The sequence below is a fragment of the Lithobates pipiens genome, unplaced genomic scaffold (genome assembly GCF_037356315.1).
Source record: "Lithobates pipiens isolate NorthernLeopardFrog02 unplaced genomic scaffold, aLitPip1_a1.2 Scaffold_19, whole genome shotgun sequence".
Lineage (NCBI taxonomy): Eukaryota > Metazoa > Chordata > Amphibia > Anura > Ranidae > Lithobates > Lithobates pipiens.
In genome coordinates, this window is record NW_027507764.1 from 481,712,017 (window position 1) to 481,737,353 (window position 25,337).

General features: G+C 43.5%; 1 protein-coding gene across 2 annotated transcripts in view; it reads right to left on the reverse strand.

The window, feature by feature from the left end:
• Nucleotides 1–1,427: 1,427 nt before the first annotated feature.
• The window catches only part of LOC143997346 (uncharacterized), a 159,992-nt gene continuing 136,082 nt past the window's right edge, over nt 1,428–25,337 (reverse strand). Inside the window, exon 9 of one of the 2 annotated variants that reach the window (XM_077492927.1) lies at nt 1,428–4,878. In XM_077492927.1, coding sequence (XP_077349053.1) covers nt 4,702–4,878 — 177 coding nt within the window. In that variant the 3' untranslated portion in view covers nt 1,428–4,701. The remainder of the gene's footprint in view (nt 4,879–25,337) is intronic. The other variant, XM_077492926.1, reaches the window with a different exon arrangement.

Below are 25,337 nucleotides of genomic sequence, written 5' to 3' on the forward strand. Positions count from 1 at the left end.
GTTGGTAATCAGTAGATCCAGTAACGCTTTATATATAGTTGGTACATCTACCACCTGAACCATGAAATTGTCCTGCAAGACATTTAGGAACTGGCGAGCCTTAGACAAATGCGTGGTTCCCTCCTCCCGGTCTATGTCTAGATAATTAAAATCCCCCATTATGAGAACACTTCCTATCCTTGCTGCTAATCCAACTTGTGATAAGAGATCCATCTCCCCTCCTCCCTCAGGTTAGGGGGCCTATAGCATGTTCCCAGTAATATTTTCCCCTTAGCTTCATCTTTTTGGAGCATGACCCATAAAGATTCCGCCTCCTCCTTAGTTCTCTTAGTGATGTCATCTCTCACATTCACTTGTACATTATTCTTGATATATAGGCATACCCCTCCCCCTTATTTACCCTCTCTATCCTTTCGATAAAGGGTATACCCTTGAATGGTTACCAGCCAATCATGAGAGCTGTTGAACCAGGTATCTAAAATTCCCACAAAATCCTTCTTGTACAACAGTATCTCTAGTTCAACCATCTTGTCCGCCAGGCTTCTGGCATTGGTGAACATGCTACGTAGTTTTAGACTGGTCGCATACTATCCTCTTATTGGGTGTTCTGCTGTCAGAATACATTGATCAGCACTTAAAGTGGAAGTAAACTCCCCTATCGTTTTCAGCCAAGGAAGCTGCCATCTTTGCCTCTGTTTAATCTTCAACTGCTATAGTGCTGCACATGTGATTCGTTATGACCCCAGCCATTGGATGGTTTGATATTTGGCTGAGAGCACAGCCAATGTGCAGTTAGCATTCCCGGCATGCCTTTTTTTTTTTAACTGTTTAAATCGATGGGTTTACTTCCACTTTAAGCTGCTGATCAAATGAAAGGCTTCTAGCAGTCCCATTCAACAAAGTCCTTAGTCCATGATTGATCATTAGTTCAACTTCTGTCAAGCGGGAGGGGCCATAGATGGATCAAAATTTGTCAGCTTCCTACTGAACTGGCTGAATTTCGAACCACCAGATTTAGGCCAGATTTAGTATGGATGGAGGAATCTAATGATATTGAACAAGAGAAAACCAAGCTGTCTATGGCCAGTTTTAGGGTAGCCATAGATGGGCATTTTTTTAAACAAATATGGCAAAGATTAAACCTTTATGAATGATCATAACTACATTTGATAAATGCAAAGGATTACTATGTAAAATGTTTTTCCCTAAAATTGTTAATAGTTCTGATTGTGCTGGTGATGATGCTAATTTTGTTCAGATGTCACAGAGGGGTGGGATGTACTAAAACTGGTGCAAAATCTGCTACAGCTCTGCATAGAAACAGCTTCCACTTTTTTTTTTGCCAAAGCTTAACTGAATAAGCTGAAGTTAGAAGCCAATTGGCTACCATGCACAGCTGCACTAGAATCTGATTGCTCCAGATTTATTAAAACATCCCCAATGAATCCATAGCCCCCCATAGTTTTCTGCCATGATTCACTTATTGATAATAACTGTTAATAACCATTGTCTGATGATACTGATTTTACATCTTTTTGGTAGACCAGTTTATTCAATGTCTGAAAGTTTAACAACATGCAATAACAATACTTATGATTGTGTTGCATCTTTATGATATTGCATAAAACAGTATTATATCAATGGACCTACTTAGGAAAATTCTCGCTATTAATCAACTGATTATTACTCAGATAAATTGAAAACAGGCACATTTGCTTGGAGATGGGTTATTAAATCACCATACACATTTTTTGTATTTGATTATTCACATTCAAGAAGAATATTGGGAATCATCACTCCAATATAAACAGTATTTAAAGAAAAGTATTTCCACCAAAAGTCTCCAAGTCAGAATTTTCAGATTAAACTCTTCTTTAGCCCATGAACAAAACCACGTTGGAGGTTATCTTATTCAAAGGTTATCAAAAAATATTTAATGCATTCCTACATTTTACTCTATACTTCCAGTAGACACGATTAGCTTTGTATAAAATGGCACAAATACAATAACTTTGCAATGGCATTAGAAGATATTGGAAATTTGTTTTAAAACAAAATGTATATTTTATGTGAAAAGTGAAAAAAAAGTATGTATGCAACAGATTAAACCATTGTGTCAGCTGAAACAGTACCTAAAGCATAAGTAAACATGAACAATAAATTTATTTTATATGTTTCATTTTGGTCTAGTAAATATACAATTGCAAGCATTTTGTTAAATTTATTTGGTGCAAAAAAAAACCTCTTAGTGCTGCCAGAAATCCAATCCTGCCCTGTTTATTCAGCTGCATTATCTCAAGTATTATCAGCCATAACAAGTTTACTTCAGAACTACAAAACACTTCCCCTTATGTTATGAAGATGATGAGAAGGGGCAGGGGGTGTTCTGCAGTCCTAACGCACTACTAAGGTGAAACTGATTCTACTCTATACATTACAGTGGGTGAACATTGTCTACGTAGGACAGGAAGTGTGTTACTGGCAGGATCACTGGGTTACAATAGAAAAAAGAAGGAAAAAGAAAACAAATGCAGCCAGCACATCTAATTACTAGTAAGATGAGATATGTTTTTCTTGGGTTTAAATACACGTTAAAGTGGTTCTAGAGCCTAAACATTTTTACCCTCCCGGCGGGGATGGCTTCCCCCACCTGCCCCCTTGCCTGAAGCAGACAACTGCATGGCACGAGGGATTCCCCTGTCACCACTGTCTGTGTTGATGGAAATTTCATGCAAATTTCTTCTACAACCACTGTTGTGTATGACATGCCTAAGCAATCTCCTGTCTATTACTTCAATTGACCATCAGAATTTTGTAGATTAGGCAATAAACTGTCAGTTTCAATACAGTTCATTGAAAGATTTAATTGAAAAACAAAAAAAAATCCTATGGAAATGTTATTGAATGTAATCAGATTTTTCCCCAGGTTATATTAAGGCAATTTTAATACTATCTACTAGCAGTCAGTTGAAAATTCCATTTTATGACTTAAGCTGGCCATAGACATTTAGAATCTCGGCAGAGATTCAAACCTTGTAAGATTTTGCATGTGATTGCTGCTGGCGGCTATTATAGCCGCTAGCAGTAATCACTGTGTTCTACCAGTGGGGACAAGTTCCCCCGCCCCCTGCCGAGAGAACACAATGGTTTTGCAGGAGGGATTCCCCAAACAACACTTACTGTGTTGATGGGAGAATCAAGCAATTTCCTTTCCGTCAATCCATGGTTGCAGGAAAGAAAATCACTAATCTATGACCAGCTTTAGGATAGATTGTGATTTTGACAAAAAAATGTAATTGGAGGTTTAACCAGTCTATGAAATTGTGCCATGTGTGGCCAGCTTTATAGAACTTACCAAACCTTGCCCATAATATGTTTTTTTCCCCACTATGTGTAGACAGAATATATTCTTTGACAATAGAACTTCTACCTCACCGTAATCTTTCAAAAAAAAAAAAAAAATGGAGGAGAGGGAAGATAGGCATTCTTTTTTTTTTTTTTAAACAGGGTCACTGTAGAAAATGCCTGGCCCTGTAAAGAAGCATCTATATCTTTATACTTAAAGGGGTTGTAAAGGTTCATTTTTTATTTTCTACATAGGTTCCTTTAAGCTAGTGCATTGTTGGTTCACTTACCTTTTCCTTCGATTTCCCTTCTAAATGTTTTTTTTCTTTGTCTGAATATCTCACTTCCTGTTTCTCCTCAGTAAACTTCTCATCATCATCCGAGCGGTGTTTAGTCAGCCAGAACAGCTTACTGAACAGCTTACTGAGGAGGAACAGGAAGTGAGAAATTCAGAAAAAGAAAACAAAGAAAAAAAAAACATTTAGAAGGGAAGTTGAAGGAAAGGGTAAGTGAACCAACAATGCACTAGCTTAAAGGAACCTATTTAGAAAATAAAAAACAAACCTTTCCCCTTTAATCTACACTCACCTTCATGGCAGCCCATGTCGTGAAATGCTGCCACTTCACTATTTCCCGGCTGCTGCAGGTATTCAACTCTTCCAGATAGGTCGAACACCGGCTCTCTCCATTGCACGCAGTTGTTCCTCCCACCGGTTTGTACATCCTGTAGTAAGGAGCAGTTATTCACACAATAGGGAGGGTGTGAATACTTGCAACAAACTGAAGAGCAAAGATATAGTGATGTTCCAGACCCAGTCCATCGGAAAGGCAAGTAAAGGTGTGCTTCTTTACATTGGCTGGGCTTTTTTTTTTTTAATCAGTGACCCTGTGATGATAGGGTCAACTTAAAGGTATAATTAAATTAAAACTAACATATCAGCTTTAAATACAAAAATGTAATAAAAAAAAGTCCCTATTTCCACTCTATTCATAGAATTATTAAATCAAAGATCCTTCTGTCTTCCCCTCCTCGGTAGTGAGTTCTTTACTGAAAGCATGATCCAGGGTTCAAGCTCGGTGAGCAAAACCCAGGGGGGCAGGTGGGATACACACAATCCATCCCACAATCCTGCACCAGCTCTTTAGTGTCACCAGTGCTGTAAAAAAGCCACGTGAGCTGGTATCGGAATAACAAAAGGATGGAAACTCTCATCTTGCTGTAGGTATATAATCATATATGTCAGGTACATCAGTCTATAATGTTTTAAAGCATGATAAGCAAAAACAAAAAAAATAATCAAGGTGCAAACCCAGAGAAACAGAACACAAGGGCTGATCATACAGACAGAATAGATTTTAGGAGGTTTGCGCATCTCTAGCTGTAACACCATATAGGATACTAGAAAGCTGCTGCCAGGCTTGTTTCCCAGAAGATTCATCCAGATCTCTGTGGAGCTTCAGGCTATTGAAATCGGAGCACAAGCTGTCCACATGACCCTGCATGCGGCGGATTTCATCGTTTTTCTCTGCAATCTAGGAAGAATAAAGACATTTGTTGTTTAATGTACAGAATTACTAACATGCTGTACCATTGTGTGATGTGGGTAGGGTGGTTTATTAATGGACACAGAGAGGATGGCAGCAGTGTAGAATTGCGCATGGATGAGTGACTTGTGATCTTAAAGCACATAAAATGTGACAGTTTTATGTCCAGCTTTGGCTGAAGTCACTGTCACAGTATTTAATGCATTCACCATCCCCAACACTTACAATTATTTTTGATAAACCTAGGCCTGATGTGTGTCACCTCTAAGTTATAATTATGTTTTTTCATTCCCTCACATTTTTTAAACCTAATAACAATGTTTAACAATGATTAAAAAGCAGAATATTATTTTAAACGCAGGGAGTTTCTGAAATCAATTATACCACCAGCACAAACATTACACTACATTTTTGGCAATGTAGATGGAGCACCCTGATGTTTAGGCAGGGTTGCTAGTACATTTACCTGCCAGGTACAATGCCAATGCAATGCCAATGGGACAATGCCTGCCTTGGCCAATTGATAGGAGATCAATTGATTACACCCTAATTATGGAATTGCTGCACTTCTCTCTTCTGTCATTAGATGGCTGGGTATCTGGTGGCACTAGATAAGACAAGGGCATTGCAAGGACATATTAGGAATAGATGGGCATACCTCCCAACTTTTTGAGATGGGAATGAGGGACACCTATCAGCAAAAGTATGCAGGCATAGGGCACACCCCTTGCCACACCCCCTTAAAGGAGAACTGTCTAAAAAAAAGACAAGATTGGTTAAACCCACAAGTACTTTTTATACCACTACTATTCCTTTATATTGGCTTTTGGAATTTACAAATGCAGCAATTTAGAAATCAGATGAGAGATTTAGCACTGGGAACACTTTTTGATAGATACAAAGTGCATTTTATATACAACTATATAGATCAGACCAAAATGAGGGACAAATGAGGAGGAATGAAGGAGAGAGGGACATTGCTTAAAATCAGAGACAGTCCCTCCAAATCAGGGACAGTTGGGAGCTTTGGATGGGGTAGGTCAGGTGATTGGGGTTCTGTGCCACCTGGATGGCGTTCTGGGTGGACATGTGCTGTATTGCCCCGGGCTGTTAGGCCTGAGCCTGAGGCCTATCCTGGGGACATCTGGCTGCTAGGCTTTTTGAGGGCCTATCCAGAAGCAAAAGAGCAGTGCAGGGTTGGAACCGCAGCTTGCAGTCCAACCAAAAGTGAAGGTTTTGCCAGCCAGAGAACATGTCATGGTTGGAGGTAGAGGGGAAGCTGTTGCCACTAAGGGACCATACACCTTGTGACCGGGGACCATTGTGAGTAGCTGAAGCAAGTACCGGAGCAGTACTCTCACCAGCCGGGGACATTAAAGTATTGGGAAACTTCAGCAGGTGTCAAGCCAGGGACCTAGCCAGCGGAGGTGACGCTTGCAGAGCAGTCTTGTGTGCCAAGCCAGGGATTGAGCAGGCCAGTGGGGTGACCCAGCAGGGACACGGGGGCGACGCTTGAGAAACATACTCAGTGAGAGGATTGGAAGAGCTCAGCAGATCCAGTGGGTCTAGGTGATAGAATGGGAGCTCAGTTGAGTGAAGATCGAAAGAGGAGATTTTGCAGGAAGTGAAAGAGTTCATCACAACCTTTGTTAGAAACTGTTCAAGATTGTTGTCATAGGAAACAGCGTGTCTACACACGCAGATGTGGCGTCCGGATGGGTGCCTTTCCTTGCATGGCTGTCTATCTATAGAAGCCTCAGAGAATGCTAATTAATATTGCAACTACTAAAGGATGTCCTGGCCCTAAACCCTCTCTCCCACAGTTCTGTTTAAGAGACAATAAATCTCTTTGCATTCAAGAGGTGTCTGACGCCCATTAATCTACCTTACTTTGCACCCACCATGCCTTGTAACCCACTGTACACAGAAGGATGTCAGCTGTCCCTAACTCTGGAGGTCACCATTAAGCCTGGAGAGTCCTGGGACTTGGCTACATAGAAAAGTCCATACCGTGCTAAGAACCAGCACAAGTAAACTTGAAATAAAAGTCAATAATATATATATATATATATATATATATATATATATAGACATCAAAGCGGAAGTAAACTCTAATGGGTTTACAGGCATACCCCACTTTTAAGTACACAATGGGGTTTATTTATTAAAGCTAGAAAGTGTAAAATCAGACTCACTTCTGCATAGAAACCAATGAGCTTCTAACCCCAGCTTGTTCAATTAAGCTTTGGTAATAAAACCTGGAAGCTCATTGGTTTCTATGCAGAAGTGAGCCTTATTTTGCACTTTACAGCTTTAGTAAATAAACCCCATTGCGCACTTAAAAGAGGGGTATGCCTGTACTTCTTCTTTGTCTCCTTGCAAAGGTAAAGCATAATGGGCTACTATCGCCATACACATACACAACGAATGTTGGCCAGTTTCTATTGAACCAGCCGATGCCGCCCGATATTCGGCCTGTGTGTACGCCCCTTAACTCTATCTAATCCTAACACCAATCTAGGAGGGTGCTACACAATTTCTCTCCAAACAGGTTGAGTGGAATTTAAGTAGGCACATTCTGAGTCATTATACTGTCCAGCACAATAAAAGCAACCAATGCTTCTGATTTCAAACAAGGCTAGTGATTATCAGATGTCACTGCTGTGCTAGGGGGAATAATGAGTACCTCCGGTACTCGTCACACAGGAGATTTTGTGGCCTGTAAGTGGGTCGGGGACAAGAGTGATGGACTGAAAACACTGTGCATGTGTCTCTGCAAGCATCATAGAAACATAGGTTGAGCATTTCAACATTTGCTCATTTGTCATCTTGAAAAAGGCAGCAATGTCTCCAAAATGTTGGTGGTTTTAATGCGGTCCATGTGTTAAATATGCTGTTATATAATCCCTAAGCCTGGCAAGGACCCTAAATACCCAGAATCGTATAGACGCCCAAATTGTAGTAATCCCTAAGCCTGGCAAGGACCCTAAATACCCAGAATCGTATAGACCTATCTCCCTGCTCCAAGTTGATATTAAGATATTAGCTAAGATCCTAGCCTCCCGCCTCAACCAAGTCATTCTGTCCCTAGTCCACCCAGATCAGACAGGCTTTATGCCAGGGAAAAATACAGCAATGAACATTCGTCGTCTATTTATGAATATTCAGGGATCCCACGATGACATGGGGTCGAGGGTCGTGGTGGCTCTGGATGCCGCTAAGGCCTTTGACTCTGTGGAGTGGAACTACTTATGGGAGTGCCTTTCGAGATTTGGATTTGGCCCCAATTTTATTCGTTGGGTTCAACTCCTATACCAATCCCCCAAGGCCAGGGTGTTTGTGAATGGTTGGTTATCGGACCAATTTCCCCTTGAGAGGGGGACCCGACAGGGCTGTCCTCTTTCCCCCATGCTGTATGCACTGGCGGTGGAGCCGTTGGCCATCATGATTCGGGCAGATGCTAATATCCACGGCCTTAAGATTGGTAACCTGGAAGAGAAGATCGGGCTGTATGCCGATGATACCCTCCTATACCTGGCAGACTCGGGTCCTTCCCTGTGCGCTGCCCTTCATTCTATAGAATGTATCGGCGGCCATTCGGGTTTGCGTATTAACTGGTCCAAATCTCAGATCGTTCACGTCTCCACCTCTGAGTCTCCCAAGGGTCTCCTCGATTAAGTACCTTGGGGTGCAGGTGACCAGGTCGCTCACAGACTACACACTCCTTAACATTGAACCCCTATGTACCCTGATCAAGACTAAGACACAGAATTGGGCCAGACTACCACTGGGGGTTATGGGACGCATTAATTTGGTTAAAATGAAACTTTTACCAAAGATACTCTATCTCGTGTGGCATGCCCCCCTATATATACCACAAAAAATTTTCAAAACGATTGAGTCTATTCTTAACTCATTTATATGGGGACACAGCAGACATAAATTATCCTGGAAGCTCCTGAAAAACCCGGCAACGCTGGGAGGAGCTGCTCTTCCAGACTTTCAGGAGTACTACCTTGCCTCACAATTATCCCATTTTTATTATTTCGATAAAAGCGAACTACAACGATATCAGGCACTAATCTGTGGGCATCCTGAAAATCCAGCCCACACCCCCCTTCAGGCAGTACTCAGGGCCCCCTTGACGGGTTGCTCCCCCCGTCATAACGCAGACATGCTGACACATCACCGGAGGGTGTGGGGGGTGGCACTGAAAAAACTTGGGATCCCACGGGTCCACTCCCACACGCCTCTCTGGTTCAACATGCACCTACCTGAACTGCTGTCCATTCCAGATCCTGTGGTGTGGATACGCCATGGGATCTTATATATTTATCAGGTCATGACTAATATGGGAATAAAAACGTTTCAAATGCTCAAAGACGAATTTTCCCTCCCTAACTGTCTCCTTTTTAGATACCTGCAGCTCCGCCATGCCATACAAACCCAATTTATTAGCTCTAACCCATCCTTGGCAGTCCCCTCTATAGTAGATACAGTTACGGGTACTGAGCCAGCTAAATTAATCTCCACCTTGTACTCCGCTATCCGTCTCCCTGGTGTCATGGCCTTGGCCTATGCTGCTAAGGCCGGATGGGAGGTGGACGTTGGGCTTATTGCGGATGAGGATTGGGGTGACATTCTGGGGGATGTGAAATATGTATCCCCCCGGCTGTCAGATCGCCTCACGCAGCTGTATATCATACACAGGACATATCTAACTCCCCAGAAGATAGCACGTTTCAAGCCCATGTACAATCCGGGATGCCGTCAATGTGGTCATACCCCGGGCTCCCTTTATCACCTTCTATGGACCTGTCCCACTATTCAAGCATACTGGATGCAAGTGATACGATTCCTGCACGACCAGATGGGTTCACCTGCTACCCTAGACCCCAAAATGTGCCTGCTCGGTCTGATGCCTAGCTTAGAAGCTGATAAATCTCTTCGCACCTTTTTGCATGAGACCCTATTCCTGGCAAGGAAAGCGGTGGCTAGAAGGTGGATGCAGGCCCTGCCCCCCACAATCCAGTGTTGGAAAAAAGAGGTAAATGATACTCTTCCATATAAGAAGCTGATTTATGTGCATAGGGGGTGTTCACCTAAATACGAAAAGGTCTGGGGTAGATGGTTGGCAGATGGTGAAACGTGTACTTGATGTACTCACCCTTCATCTTCTCCTTTCCCTCCCCCCTTTTTCTTTTTTTTTTTTTTTTTTCTCCTCTCCCCTCCCTCTCCGTCTCTCCCTTTTTCCTTTGTTTTTTTTTATATATACATATATACTATGTGATGGCTCTACCTCTTGTGGGTAGTTTGTTTTATGCTACACGGTTACTGTAATGTATCTATATATGTGCTATTGTTTTGGCCATGTTGGCCTCCGTCAATTTATGTACCAAGCATTCGTACCTCAATAAAGTTGGCTTTTTCAATTAAAAAAAAAATATGCTGTTATAGCAACTAAGACTTCAGTAAAGTTTTATGTTTCAATATGTTTATTGAAAGTTTTTTTCCAAAAAAGACACAGATTGTAGGCAAAGAATGACATCAAAAGGTAAGGTCCATAACACAGATAGAACATATCAGAAAATCAATGACAAAAATAAAGAGATCCAACTAGTATCTCAGTAAAGTTTTGAGGTCTTTACCTATCAGTGTGCTGGTGATTTTTGTATTTTGTATTCGCTGGATCACCATTGGCCATGCAACCTCTTGAAGGAATATAAAGGTATGGTGCTAAATAGATTTTTGTTCAGATGCTCATTTGGGTCATGCAAGAAGCATCAGATGTCTTCACGCTTGTTGTTTTTGGGCAGATATCAGTTCAAGGATGACCAACCTAATATTTGTCAGTAAGCTTTTACGTGACTATCTCAGTGTTACTAGTCGGATGTCTCCTCTGTAACTGTATTTATTTATTATTATAGATTATATTATATATTATTTATTATTTATAGATTTGTGGATTTAACTCTTAGCCCTTGTACACACGGTCGGACATTCTGATAACCAAATCCGATGGATTTTGTCCGACGGATTTTGTCTGAAACTATTGCATACACACGGTCGGACAAAGTTGTCGGAAAATCCGATTATACATAACGTGATGACGTTATTTCGTTACGACGGGACTACGTTCAGGCTAGTAGCCAATAGCTTTGGTCTAGGAATTTGATCTGAGCATGCGTGGCACTTTGTCCGTCGGAGTAGGCTACACATGATCGGAGTATGTCCAATCGGAGCATTTTGTCTGAAAATTTTACGGACAAGTTGGAAAACTTGGTCTGTCGGATACTCCGACGGAAACAGTCCGATGGAGACCACACGCAGTCGGATTATCCGACAAAACGGTCCGATAGGACACATTCCGTCGGAATCTCCGACCGTTTGTACAAGGGCTAAGAGGCAGTCAGTATATAAGAGTAGTACAATCAGCAATCTGCTAAAGTATATCAATTATCCACAAGGACAGTCTTAGAAAACAGACAGATTTGAACTGAAAGGAGAATACAAATAAACCACCACCACCACCACGCATCACCACCAGCAGAAAGCAAAGCTTGCATATGTAATGACTCACTATGATGCCCCCATGTACATATATATTTACAAACTATTGATAGAAACATAAAAGAAGGCCACATACACAATGACTTCACATCAGTATTTTACATTAAATTGAAATCATTCTTAGAGTAATTTTCTTTCAATTGTGCCAAAAAACACTTATGCCCCGTACACACGAGCGGACTTTTCAACATCCAAAGTCCGTCAGACCGAGTCCGTCAGACTATCCGATCGTGTGTGGGCTGCAACGGACTTTAGCTTCGCAAAAGTCTGACGGACTTTAGAAATGAAGCATGCTTCAAATTTTCCCGACGGAACTCCGCCGGACCCGGTCCCCTTCGAAAACTCCGCTCGTGTGTATGCTACTCCGATGGACTAAAACCGACGCTAGGGCAGCTATTGGCTACTGGCTATGAACTTCCTTATTCGAGTCGGGTCGTACGTCATCACGTTCGAATCCGTCGGAGTTTAGTGTGATCGTGTGTGGCCAAGTCCGTTCGGCCGAAAAGTCTGTCAGAACTCCGTCGGAACTCCGGCGGAACTCCTTTGGAAGTCTGTCGGACATAAGTCCTCTCGTGTGTACGGGGCATTATTTGCTACATTTTCCAATATAATCAGAACATACATTGGAAAACCTTCGAAAAAGGACCGCTTTCCAAAACATTGCATTTATATTTTCATGTAATTAATTTTCCATGTTCTAAAGAAGAAAAAAGAAAACAAATTGTTCTATACACAACACTAGTGAAAAAAAAAATCAACAATTCTAAAAAATGCTTCTAGTTTTCTTATACCTATTGGGATATTAGAAAGCTAGAGAGAAATAAATGGCTGGATTGAAAATCGCCTGGGCATCATAACACACATTGTTTAGAATATAATAGATCACATGTGAATTAAAACATGGTGATGAAAGTTAGAGGGAGACAAATAAAACAAAGGATTCATGATGAGATATCCCCCCCCCCCCCCCCCAAGTCCTTTATAAACACATTGAAGGCATCATCTTTACAGGATACATCTGCTGCTGGAGTCTGTTCTGAAATCCACTCAATTTGTTGTGGTACACATTACTTCAGTGGTGCCCTATTAGTTACTGTGTAAAGGAGAGTACTCTACTAAAACAAGGTTTTTGCATGCATTTGCATACATGGAATTGTAACATGGTGCTTTACAAATAGTGTCACAACCGATACAATTCTGACACAACTGTACAGCAATATGACTATTTGTGAAGGGAAAGCGATCACCCCCCGGTCAGCACATGCTGCTGGGATGTTAGCTGGAAAATGATGGTCTTCTCTGCTGATTAAATTTGCCACACACAAAGGGATGTCATCATTCAAAGCCAAGCAGAAGGACCCACACATAATCTTATAATCACTGGTCCAAATCCTTTGGTGGAGGGGGGATTACGGTGTAGGGTTGTTTTTCAGTAGTTGGGTTTGGCCTCTTAGTTCCAGTGAAGGGAACTCTTAAGGCGTTAGCATACCAAGTCATTTTGGACAATTTCATGCTACCAACTTTGTGGGAACAGTCCGGGGATGGCCCCTTCCTGTTGTGCACCAGTGCACAAAGCAAAGTCAGGAAAGACTTGCATGAGTGAGTTTGGGGTGGAGGAACTTGACTGGCCTGCACAGAGTCCACCTCAACCCCATAGAACACCTTTGGGAGGAATTGGAGCGCAGACAGCGAGCCAGGCCTTCTCGTCCAACATCAGTGCCTGACCTAACAAATGCGCTTCTGGAAGAATGGCCACACATTCCCATAGACACACTCCTAAACCTTGTGGACAGCCTTCCCAAAAGAGTTGAAGCTGTTATAGCTGCAAAGTGTGGACAAACTCAATATTGAACCCTACAGACTAAGATTGGAATGCCATTAAAGTTTATGTGCATGTAAAGGCAGGTGTCCCAATACTTTTGGTAATCTAATGTACATGCATACTCATAATATGTTTGAGATGATGACTTCAAACTGAATCTTTTACTGTGCCCATTCAGGGAAAGGTTACATGTTCTCTTGAACAGCCCATCGACTAAAATGTACCTTCCCCCCTGGTCCCCAAGTCATGCTTTTCATCTGTCAGAACCCTGAGTCTAATCCCCCTGTAAGCTCTGTGACAGTGTTCACTACATTCTTAATGAAAAGGGTGATGGTATGGTACAGGTGAATGCAGCGGGGGTGGCGGGGGGTGGGGGGGGGGGGGGTATTAGGAGAACAAGTCACTTTGCTCTTAATAGGAGAAATTACAGTTTCCATTTTAAAGTAAACCTTCCCTAACCAAAACAAGGAGGCTATGATTCTAAGTAATACTACGGTATATGCAAAATAAAATGAAATCATCAAATGTGAGTAGATTAATAACAAACACTCCAAATAAGAAAATATCAAGTGCATAATATGACATAAAGAACAGTGCTAAATTAAACAGTGCAAGTCCATGAATCAGTCCAATCCACTGCAATCATTAAGGAAATGTGTCTGTAGAAAAAAAACAACCACTTTCATTCCTATTTGGGCATTTTCTCACCTTAAAACATGATCCTCATCACTAAGGTCACATATGGGCATATTTTAAGCACAAATACCCATACAGTTCCTGGTGAATAGAGTAAATGTTGAAAAAACATCAAGGAGGAAGCGTGGCTTAGCAATGGCCGAGTGAAGACATCTTCTTGATGTGCTCCTGGCCATAACCTCGGCTACAACGGCATGTTACCTAGCAAAAGACTCTGAACCAGATCGTCAACCCGGAGAAATCGACAGCTTGCTCTACGGAGTGGTATCCAGAGATTTTTCTGGGACCAGTAGCACGCTTCATCAGGCGCCATTACAGCAGACCCACGTGTCCCTTATATCGAGGAGGCCAACACACCTGCCCTGTTCACTCCCCGCTTGACATTCATGAACTGGACCTATCTATGGGGCCGCTTTTCGTTCAGACGTGGCTGGACCCTCCCAACAGATGGGCGGTATACCAGAGGACCTCCGCACTATACTACAGGCCCTCCCTACAAAAACGGACATTGAGGCCCTTATCTGCCGCACTGAAGAGACCAATGGACACGCTATACAGGAAGTGAGGTCGGAGGTACACTCACTCATCAATCAAGTGTTTTCTGGAGAGGCCCAAGTTACCTCCCTGGAGCACCGAGTGATGGTTTGGAACACGCCCGAACAGCTCAGATTGCCACGGCTGTGGATCTACAGCTCCATTTAGAGGACCTGGAGAACCGTAGCTGCAGCAATAATCTGCGGCTGCGGGGCCTTCCGGAGGCCACTGGCGCACAGAACTTGGCGACGACAGAAGGTGGCCATCTTCCAGGACATACTGGGGGCCTCACCCCCCTCTTTAGAGCTTGATAGGGTCCACAGAGCTCTTGGGCCCAAACCCTTAGATCCGGATCGTCCCCGTGTTGTGCCGCCCGCACAGATATACGCACAAAGAACTCATCCTCCGCAAGGCATGGGAGCACAGGGACGTCAATTTAGACGGAGCTACAGTTAAGATACACTCGGACCTCTCCAGGCGACATTGCAGCAGAGGGCCTTGCTGAGGACTGTGCTGGATCTGGCCAGACGAGGAAGCCGCAGTTATCATTGGGGATGACGCAATTTTGTTGCGAAACGCGTAGGGCTGAGCGGTGCGCTACTTATCACCTCGGTTTTGTGACGGGTTCCAGGAGAACGAGTCTGTCCGTGTGCGTCCGGCCGGCGCCACGGACTTAAGGCGCTTTCTTTTTTACACGCTTGTAAGTGTATTTTTATATTTTTAATTTTAAAATAAAAAGGGTTTTACACTATTTTGAGTTTCATCTTTCCCCTATGGTTTTGATGTCCCTGACTCTGAGTCTGTTTGGACTACTGAGTTGAGTGTCCGGGAGTGAGTTTTCTTCACAAGAGTTCCTAAAAAGAGTGAATCCAGGAAGACATCGAGGAACCCCGTTTATCTTGTGGTTGGAAGTGACGTCCATTCCTATTAAGCCCCGTGTGACCCTCTGTAGTGGGGGGTCATTCATATCTGGTAAGCAGTAAATCTTATCGTGTGTTGGTGGTGGATTGAATACAACTACTCCCATATTTGGATTTTCCAGGAAGAGTGTGGTGTTTACTCAGAGGACCCTTACTGGGCCTTACGTTACCCCCCTTTTTGTTTTTATACGGACTCATTGTTCACACATTGGGTGTTTATATTTTATAATAGGTGTGTGTCACTGATTCCTACTATATGTGCCCATCAGCATTTGTGGGTTTTTGGGATCAGGAATCCTAATACTTATATGTTCTGTATCACGTATATGCATATACACATATAGGGTTGTTATACCCCATACAATATTTGTTTTAATATTCATTTGTTTATTTTGCACAAACAGTTGGTTGTATTTACTAATATTCATTTCAACATTTACTTTTATATCATTGCACAAATAGTTGGTTGTATTTGCCTTGGTATCTATTTAGCGCGGCTTATGGGTTTTTTCGTTTTTATTTGCATGTATGTGACATAGCGAAAGCCGCAGCTGAATATCCTCACAGGATTTTCTTTATACATTCACACATTCACACATTCACATTTTTAACCTTAGCGCAGTTATTTTCCTTTTTTTCTTTATCATTGGGGATACCCTCTGGCGGTCACGTTCCGTAAAACAATGACCTCCTTCACCTTGCGCACCCCAACAGACCTGCCAGCTCTCTTCACCTTTTTGGAAATGGACCCTGTGCAGGTCCCGGACTGGCTCTCCATCATCCCACGCCAGACGGGTTGATCGGGCACCACTGCTAACTGGAGCAATCAGCATCCCCGCCCGCAGAGACCAAGCAGGAGTTCCCAGGTGACAACCAGTGAAGGGACACGTGAGTCTTACCAGGGTTTTTTTGACCTGACCCGCTTTATTGGATCACATTGGCTACCAGCATCCCCCCCCCCCCCCAGTTTCTAGTTTCAGTGGCTCCTTCTCGCCGTGTTACCGGCATATGTGACAGATCCCTTACCCTGGAGGGGAGCGCCCCTTAGAAATAGTGTTCATTCTCTCCCATCTCCCTGCTTACCAGGACACATCTTAAACTTGCAAGGATAACTGGGGGATGTCTTCAATATGCCCGCTGTGGGTCTAGTCATCATGGAAGACATTCACCCCCTGCCTATGGCAGGAGATTGAGAAGTTGTGCTACAATTAGATCACCAGAGATTTGTCTTCTAAAGATGACTCTGGAACCAGACACACTATTAATGGAGGGTCTATGAACATGATCATGGGGGTTGTGTGCTGCCCCTCTTGCCCCCCCCCCACTGGTCACATGTGGGGGTCTACTAGTCAGTATCCCCCCCCCCCCCCCTGCCTTTCGCTGTGCATGAGGATTGCTTCCTATAATGTTAATGAACAATGATGAATGTTGGGTGCATCCGGAGGTATGCTTGTGTGTGGCACCATAGACTCTTGTGGGGGCAGGGAATATTTTGGGCCGCGCTTGCGCTACTTGCCTGTGAGACCTAAGTGATAGCGGGTCTGTGGGGAACACTATCGTAACAACCACGGGGGGGGATATGTGCTCTACCACTCCCCGGTGCATGGGGTGACCTATCTGCAATCCCTATGGGCGCCCTGGACTTATTGACACCCCCACATAACCACAAATTTACCTAGAATGTCAGCGAATACGGGCGCCGCTCAGGAATTACACCTCTCTCGCTTGTGGATTAGGGGTCACAGTCTAACAATGACACCCATGCGGAGAGCGAGGGCCATCCTCTACATTTACGATATTCCAGAGGTGGGGGTGAGCTCCCAAGGACAGTCGGACCACCCTATGATTGGGGAATCCAATGCCCCGGGTATCAATCCCACCCCGGGGGGTTGACTTTACACACTCTGGCTTCACAAAAGAGGCAAACTTAATGATGGAACTCATACATTGCCCGAAGTTGAGCCAAGGGATTTGCCCATTTATCACGTTCCATGCCTGTTTAAACCTGTGCGTTCTATGTGTGACCAATGTTCAGCTATTTGTGCTATTTCATGTCTGTTTTTGGTTTTAGTTTGTAGCAAATACATACATGTTGACATATTAAGTTGTAAGTATATAAGTTATATAATCTCACGCAAAAGTCATGGTGGTCAGGGGCAGCCAGCAGGCCCTTCACTGGCTGTTCCTTCCCACTCTCCCACAAAGGCCTGCGCTCGACTACCAGTTTTGAACTGGTGAGCGTTAGAGAACTTTTAGTGCTGTAGTCTTTAGTTTTCCCTCTATAGGGCTGTCTATAATTTTACCACTATATCATTAGGAGGTACACCACAGCTAAAGTGTACCCTCTCTCTTCTTCATATTGTTTTTCCTCTAACCACTACCCCCCTCCCCCACCCCTTTTCAAGACTCCTCCCCCTTCTTACCCTACCCCCCCTCCATCCTTTTTCTCCCTCCTAGTCTTTGACCCTCTCCCTTTCCTCAGACGGGGCAATGGATTCTACAAAAGTAGTATCCCTGAACGCAAGAGGCCTGAATATTCCTGAAAAGAGACGCATGCTCCTAAATGATTTAAAGAGCGCTCATGCTGATGTAGCCTTTATTCAGGAAACACATTTTAAAAATGACAAACTACCTATTCTTAAAAGCAGATTTTTCCCCTTGACATACCACTCCGCCAATCTTGCAGCCAAATCTAAAGGGGTCTCCATACTGCTGTACAACAAACTACCATGGAAATGTCAAGCAGAAGTAATAGACCCTGGGTGTCACTTTGTGTTCCTGAAAGGTCTAGTAGGTGACACACAACTTACCCTGGTGACGTTATACGCCCCAAACGACAACCAAGACAAATTCATCTCACACGTTAAACAAATTGATGGTGTTCACGGAGGGCCAGTTAATCCTAGGGGGAGATTTTAATGTCCCCCTGCTCCCGTCAGCGTATACCTCATCCAGGTACTCTGTGATCCCTCCTTCTCAGAGGGAACAAATATCTAACACCCTACACAAGACCCAATTGATTGATATATGGTGACTGCAACACTCGGGAGAGCGAGATTACACGTTCTATTCCCCGCCACACAAAGTATACTCCAGGATAGATATTTTTCTGATTCCCCATAGCCAATTACATGCTGTAGCCGCCACTACGATTGATCACATCACCTGGTCAGACCACGTCCCCATTTCCATAACTTATATGCTTGAGGGGGGAAACTCAGTTAGGCCCAAATTTTGGCGATTAAATGAGAGTCTCCTACAGATCCCTGAGGTCCTGGTGGAGGTGACGAAAGCCCTAACCCTTTCCAGGAAAACAACACCCAAGACTGCGACCCTGGTTCTCTATGGGAGGCCCACAAAACAGTCCTCAGAGGGATACTTATCAAACACGGAATGTGCATTAAGAGGGAACGGAACGTACAACTATCCAAACTACTCACCACACTTACCTTAGTGAAATCCCGACACAAACATACCCCCACATCTGAACTGGAAAGGGAACTGGGGTTACTACATAAACAAATTACAGACCTACTACGGTACAGAGCTAAGGCAACCCTGCAAATTTGCTGAAAAATGAACTAAGAATCAGGAAATAAAATGTGGGAACTTATTAGCCAGATCAGTTAAGGAACAAAAATCAGCAGCCTACATTCCCCAAATTATACACCCCCATGGTCTAAAAGCTACATTACCGAAACACATATCACGAGAATTCAGGGACTTCTATCACTCATTGTACAACCTACCGAGCAGGGACTCCCCACAAGCGGACATTGACGCATATATAAAATCTTCCCAAATGCCATCCCTGCCCATAGAAGTTCAAGATGATCTAGATTCCCCAATCACCTTAGAGGAGCTCCAGCTTGCCATCAGAACCATGAAACCAAGCAAAGCCCCTGGACCCGACGGATATATCGTTGAATATTACAAAACTCTCCTCCCGATCATTGGCCCACGGATGGTGACATTCTTTAATGCAGTGGGCACAGAAGTTCTACTCCCAAGGGACACCCTAAAAGCCCACATCACTCTGATCCACAAAGAAGGGAAAGACCCAGGTTCCTGTGGGAGCTACAGGCCTATACAGTGCCTTGCGAAAGTATTCGGCCCCCTTGAACTTTTCAACCTTTTGCCACATTTCAGGCTTCAAACATAAAGATATAACATTTAAATTTTTTGTGAAGAATCACCAACAAGTGGGACACAATTGTGAAGTGGAACTAAATCTATTGGATTTTTGAAACTTTTTTAACTAATAAAAAAATGAAAAGTGGGGTGTGCTAAATTATTCGGGCCCCTTGCGTTAATACTTTGTAGAGCCACCTTTTGCTGCGATTACAGCTGCAAGTCGCTTGGGGTATGTCTCTATTAGTTTTGCACATCGAGAGACTGAAATTCTTGCCCATTCTTCTTTGCAAAACAGCTCGAGCTCAGTGAGGTTGGATGGAGAGCGTTTGTGAACAGCAGTTTTCAGCAGCAGTTTTCAGCTCTTTCCACAGATTGTCGATTGGATTTAGGTCTGGACTTTGACTTGGCCATTCTAACACCTGGATACGTTTATTTGTGAACCATTCCTTTGTAGATTTTGCTGTATGTTTGGGATCATTGTCTTGTTGGAAGATAAATCTCCGTCCCAGTTTCAGGTCTTTTGCAGACTCCAACAGGTTTTCATCCAGAATGGTCCTGTATTTGGCTGCATCCATCTTCCCCTCAATTTTAACCATCTTCCCTGTCCCTGCTGAAGAAAAGCAGGCCCAAACCATGAAGCTGCCACCACCATGTTTGACAGTGGGGATGGTGTGTTAAGGGGGATGAGCTGTGTTGCTTTTACGCCAAACATATCGATTTGCATTGTGGGCAAAAAGTTTGATTTTGGTTTCATCTGACCAGAGCACCTTCTTCCACATGTTTGGTGTGTCTCCCAGGTGGCTTGTGGCAAACTTTAGACGAGACTTTTTATGGATATCTTTGAGAAATGGCTTTCTTCTTGCCACTCTTCCATAAAGGCCAGATTTGTGCAGTGTACGACTGATTGTTGTCCTATGGACAGACTCTCCCACCTCAGCTGTAGTTTTCTGCAGTTCATCCAGAGTGATCATGGGCCTCTTGGCTGCATCTCTGATCAGTCTTCTCCTTGTCTGAGCTGAAAGTTTAGAGAGACGGCCAGGTCTTGGTAGATTTGCAGTGGTCTGATACTCCTTCCATTTCAAAATGATCGCTTGCACAGTGCTCCTCGGGATGTTTAAAGCTTGGGAAATCTTTTTGTATCCAAATCAGGCTTTAAACTTCTCCACAACAGTATTACGGCCCTGCCTGGTGTGTTCCTTGGTCTTCATGATGCTCTCTGCGCTTTCAACAGAACCCTGAGACTATCACAGAGCAGGTGCATTTATACAGAGACTTGATTACACACAGGTGGATTCTATTTATCACCATTAGTCATTTAGGACAACATTGGATCATTCAGAGATCCTCGCTGAACTTCTGGACTGAGTTTGCTACACTGAAAGTAAAGGGGCCGAATAATTTTGTACGCACCACTTTTCAGTTTTTTATTTGCTAAAAAAGTTTAAAATATCCAATAGATTTCGTTCCACTTCACAATTGTGTCCCACTTGTTGCTGATTCTTCACAAAAAATAAAAATGTTATATCTTTATGTTTGAAGCCTGAAATGTGGCAAAAGGTTGAAAAGTTCAAGGGGGCCGAATACTTTCGCAAGGCACTGTATCCCTCTTAAATACTGACCTGAAGCTGTTCACAAAAATTCTAGCCACCCGTTTGGCACAACATCTCCAGTCCTTGATATTTCTAGACTAGGTGGGCTTTTTCCCCACTAGAGAGGCAAGAAACAACACCATTAAGGTGCTAAATGTCATCACCATGGCAAACACTAAAAATACCCCTACTGTATTTGTAAGTAAAGATGCCGAAAAAGTATTTGAACGGGTGAACTGGAACTTTATGTTTTAAGTTCTCCATCATATTGGGGTGGGTGAACGGATGCTTGGCTGGATAAGTAGGATTTATTCAAACCCAACGGCACAGCTGAAAGTGAATGGCCTGCTATCAGAACCTTTCCCTATTGGAAACGGCACGAGACAGGGGTGCCCATTGTCACCCCTCCTTTTTGTCCTTTCCCTGGAACCATTCTTGTGTAAAATAAGACTGAACCCCAACATACAAGGACTTACAGTAGGAGATTTTCAGTGTAAAATATCTGCATACGCCGATGATTTACTCTTTTCCCTGATGAATCCCACGATCTCTTTACCTAACCTTCTGAAGGAATTTGACACATATAGTTCCATCTCAAACTTAAAAATAAATTTCTACAAGTCAGAAGCAATGGGCGTCACTGTCCCCCCACTGCTTACTGACCATGCAATCAAACATTAATTTTAAATGGAAAAATTCAGCTCTCAAATATTTAGGAACATATATCCCATCTGACATAACAGGCACATATGCCCTCAACTTTCCACCCCTGCCCAAGTCCCGCTCCCTATTTGAAAATTGGCATAAAGGACTACACTCTTGTTTTGGCAGATGTAACCTAGTAAAAATGTGCATCCTCCCCAAATTTCTCTACCTATCTCAGGCCCCCCCCATACAGACACCTGCCTCCTTCTTTAAGCAGGTACATGCCCTCTTTACCCGCTTTATCTGGGCTCAAAAACAACCCTGATTAAGCCTGAGCTCAAATGTCACTACCGAAACATAACGGGGGTCTTGTGGTACCAGACATTCGACAATACTACCAGGCCTCTCACTTGAGCAGGATATTAGACTGGAGACAGAATGCAGCACACAAACTCTGGACGCAAATAAAACGATCCCAGACTATCATTCCCCTGAAAAGTGTGCTTTGGTGCTACAACTCCCTATCTTCGAGACTGAAATCCCATCCACTGATAGGGACAACGCTAAGACACAGCACTCATATAGCCATGCAAACACTCCTGACGACAGGTAACTCGCCGCTCTATACGATTCTCGGTCACCCGAATTTTACGACTGGCCTGCACACCACAGAGTATGCAAACTTGAGAGATCTGGGATGTGATCAGGCCTCCAGGTTTGTTACGTCGAGTCATTGGCCATCTCCCATGGAACTGATGGACACGACGGGAAGCTAGTGCCTCCTTTTTGGAGGGCAGCACAATTGCACCATTTCCTACACCCACACACTTTTTCTCGCCCATTGATGACTTTTGAAGAATGTGTGGAGTCTGTACCAATATCCCACACACTCTCTAAAATGTACGCTCTACTAAATCCCCCCCCCCCCCCTAAACAACCACGTCTCCTATGCCTGGAAAGATAGGAGGCAGACCTTGATTGTAAATTCTCAGCGACCACTGCTGGCACTGTGAGGGGGATGAGGGCTCATTGCTACACATTTTTAAGGTCCTGCCCTAGATTGGGGAACTTCTGGGGAGACGTATGTCGCATAACACAAAAATTCACAGAATATACAATCCCAGAAGACACGTCTTTCTTCCTGTTACATCGATCAAAGATCTTAGCCAAAATCTACAAAATATGACATCTATTAAACGCAGCCAAGGCACGTATACCCCTTTATTGGAAAGAGCAGTGTCCATCGACTACTGGATATTGGCTCAGGAAAGTTGAGGATATAAATAAAATAGAGGAACTTATACTTGCCACGCAACACAATAGAGAGAAACACAAAGACCTGGAGTCTATGGAACATTTATTCACTCTGAGGGAACAACCCTGCTAGGGTCATAGTACCTCTGGGCCCTGGAATGGTTATACCCCACCTAGCCCTCGCCCTGTCTCTGTCTCTCCTCTCCCCCCTTATCGCCCCTCCTTCCCCCTTCCCCCTTCTCTTATTGTTCCATTATCTACCATTTTTCTACCCTTAATGAACAAAAAAAAAAGGGAGGAATCCTGTCCCTTACTGAAATTTCCATGTACGCTGATATTTCTGAGTATATGCTACACATACCAATAGTATCCATTCTCATGTTAGAGACCTTTAAGAAGAATATGGATGCAACATGATTCATATTGTCAAATACATTGTACTAAATATTCAATGACATGTACATCTCTGTTGTAATGTTGGGATTGCTCCCTATGTTCGTATTTAATAAAAAATATATTTGAAAAAAACAGCAAAAAAAAAACCATCAAACCTGGAACTCCCAACATATGGTAGATGTCATCAGCAAATTATCCCAAAAGTCAATCCAACTGGCTCAAGCAAATCACCAAACCCAATTGACTGGGATCAATATTACCATTCAGGTTCAAGAAAGAAAAACAGAGTAAAAATAATGCTCACTGCTGAATAATTTTATTAAAAAGTAAAAGTTATCCACTTTCTTACTGGGCACTTAAACACCCTTCCTGCCCAGACCAATTTTTAGCTTTCAGCGCTGTGACACTTTGAATGACAATTGCGCGGTCATTCTATGTTGTATCAAAATTACATTTTTATCAATTTTTTCAGACAACTAGAGCTTTCTTTTGGTGGTATTTAATCACTGATGGGTTTATTTTATTTTTGGCAAAAAATTGGAGAAAAAAAACTAAACTACTTCCTAGATTGTTACAAAATTTTGAAAACAGGTAATTTTTCTCCTTCATTGATGTGCGCTGATGAGGCTGCACTGAACAGCACTGATAGGCTGCATTGATGGGCACTGACAGGCTGCACTGATAGGCTGCACTGATAGGAACTGATGGGCACTGATGGGCGGCAGTGAAGGGCACTGATAGGTGGTACTGAAGAGCACTGATTGGTGGCACTGATAAGCGGCACAGATAGGTGGCACTGATGGTAGATGACACTGATTGGCAGCACTGATCAATAGCACTGATGATGAGGCACTTATGGGCATTGATTGGCAGCACTGGTGGGTATTGATAGCTGGCACTGTTGGGCAAAGGTAGGTGGTACTGTGGGCACTGGTAGGTGGCACTGGTGGGCACAGATAAGGGACTGATGTCAGAAGCCGGCAATCGGCTCCCTTCCCCCCACGCTGACAGCATGAGAGAAGGAAAATACTGATTACCGATCTTGTGTTTACATCACATGATCAGCTGTCATTGGCTGACAGCTGATCACATGGTAAAGGGCCATGATTGGCTCCTTACTCTGATCTGTAATCAGCAGAGTCTCACTGACTCGGTGATCACAGAGCGCGCTGCGTGCGGCCCGCAGGGGCATGCATGCTTGGGAGGATGTCCATGGACACCCTCCCAGCAATTAAGGCCCGCGCTGTAGCTCCCCTTTGGGTATAGCGTGGGCGGGAAGAAGTTAAAGTGGTTCTAAAGCCTTCACATTTTTTACTTAATGCATTCCTTGCATTAAGGTAAAAAATGTTTAAGCATCGGCAATCCCCCTCACCCCCCTATTTACCCCTGAGCCCTCATTTGATCCAGTGCTGTGGACGTCTGCAGCTCTTCCCACCCCTAACTTCCATGTCTCATAACATATCGTGAGCCATTGGCTCCCGGTACTGTCAATCAAAGCAAGTGACAAGGGGGCGGGGCAGAGTCCTGCTGTCTCTGTCAATTGACACATTAGCAGTGCTTGATAGCAAGCACGCACCAGTACCCCTTCCCATGGGGCCACTGGACAGAGAGGAGGGGCCAGGAGTGCCTGTGGGGGGACCCGGGAAGAAGATGTTTGCGGCTGCTCTGTGCCTTTAAAAAAAAAAAAGTTTACCTTTACAATCATTTTAAAACTTCACTGTTAGCATTGTTACTCTTATGCCGCGTACACACGACCGGACTTTTCGACAGCAAAGGTCCGACGGAACGAATCCACAGGACAATTCGATCGTGTGTGGGCTTCATCGGACCTTTGCTGTCTAAAAATCAGACGGAACTTTAGATTTAAAACATGTTTCAAATCTTTCC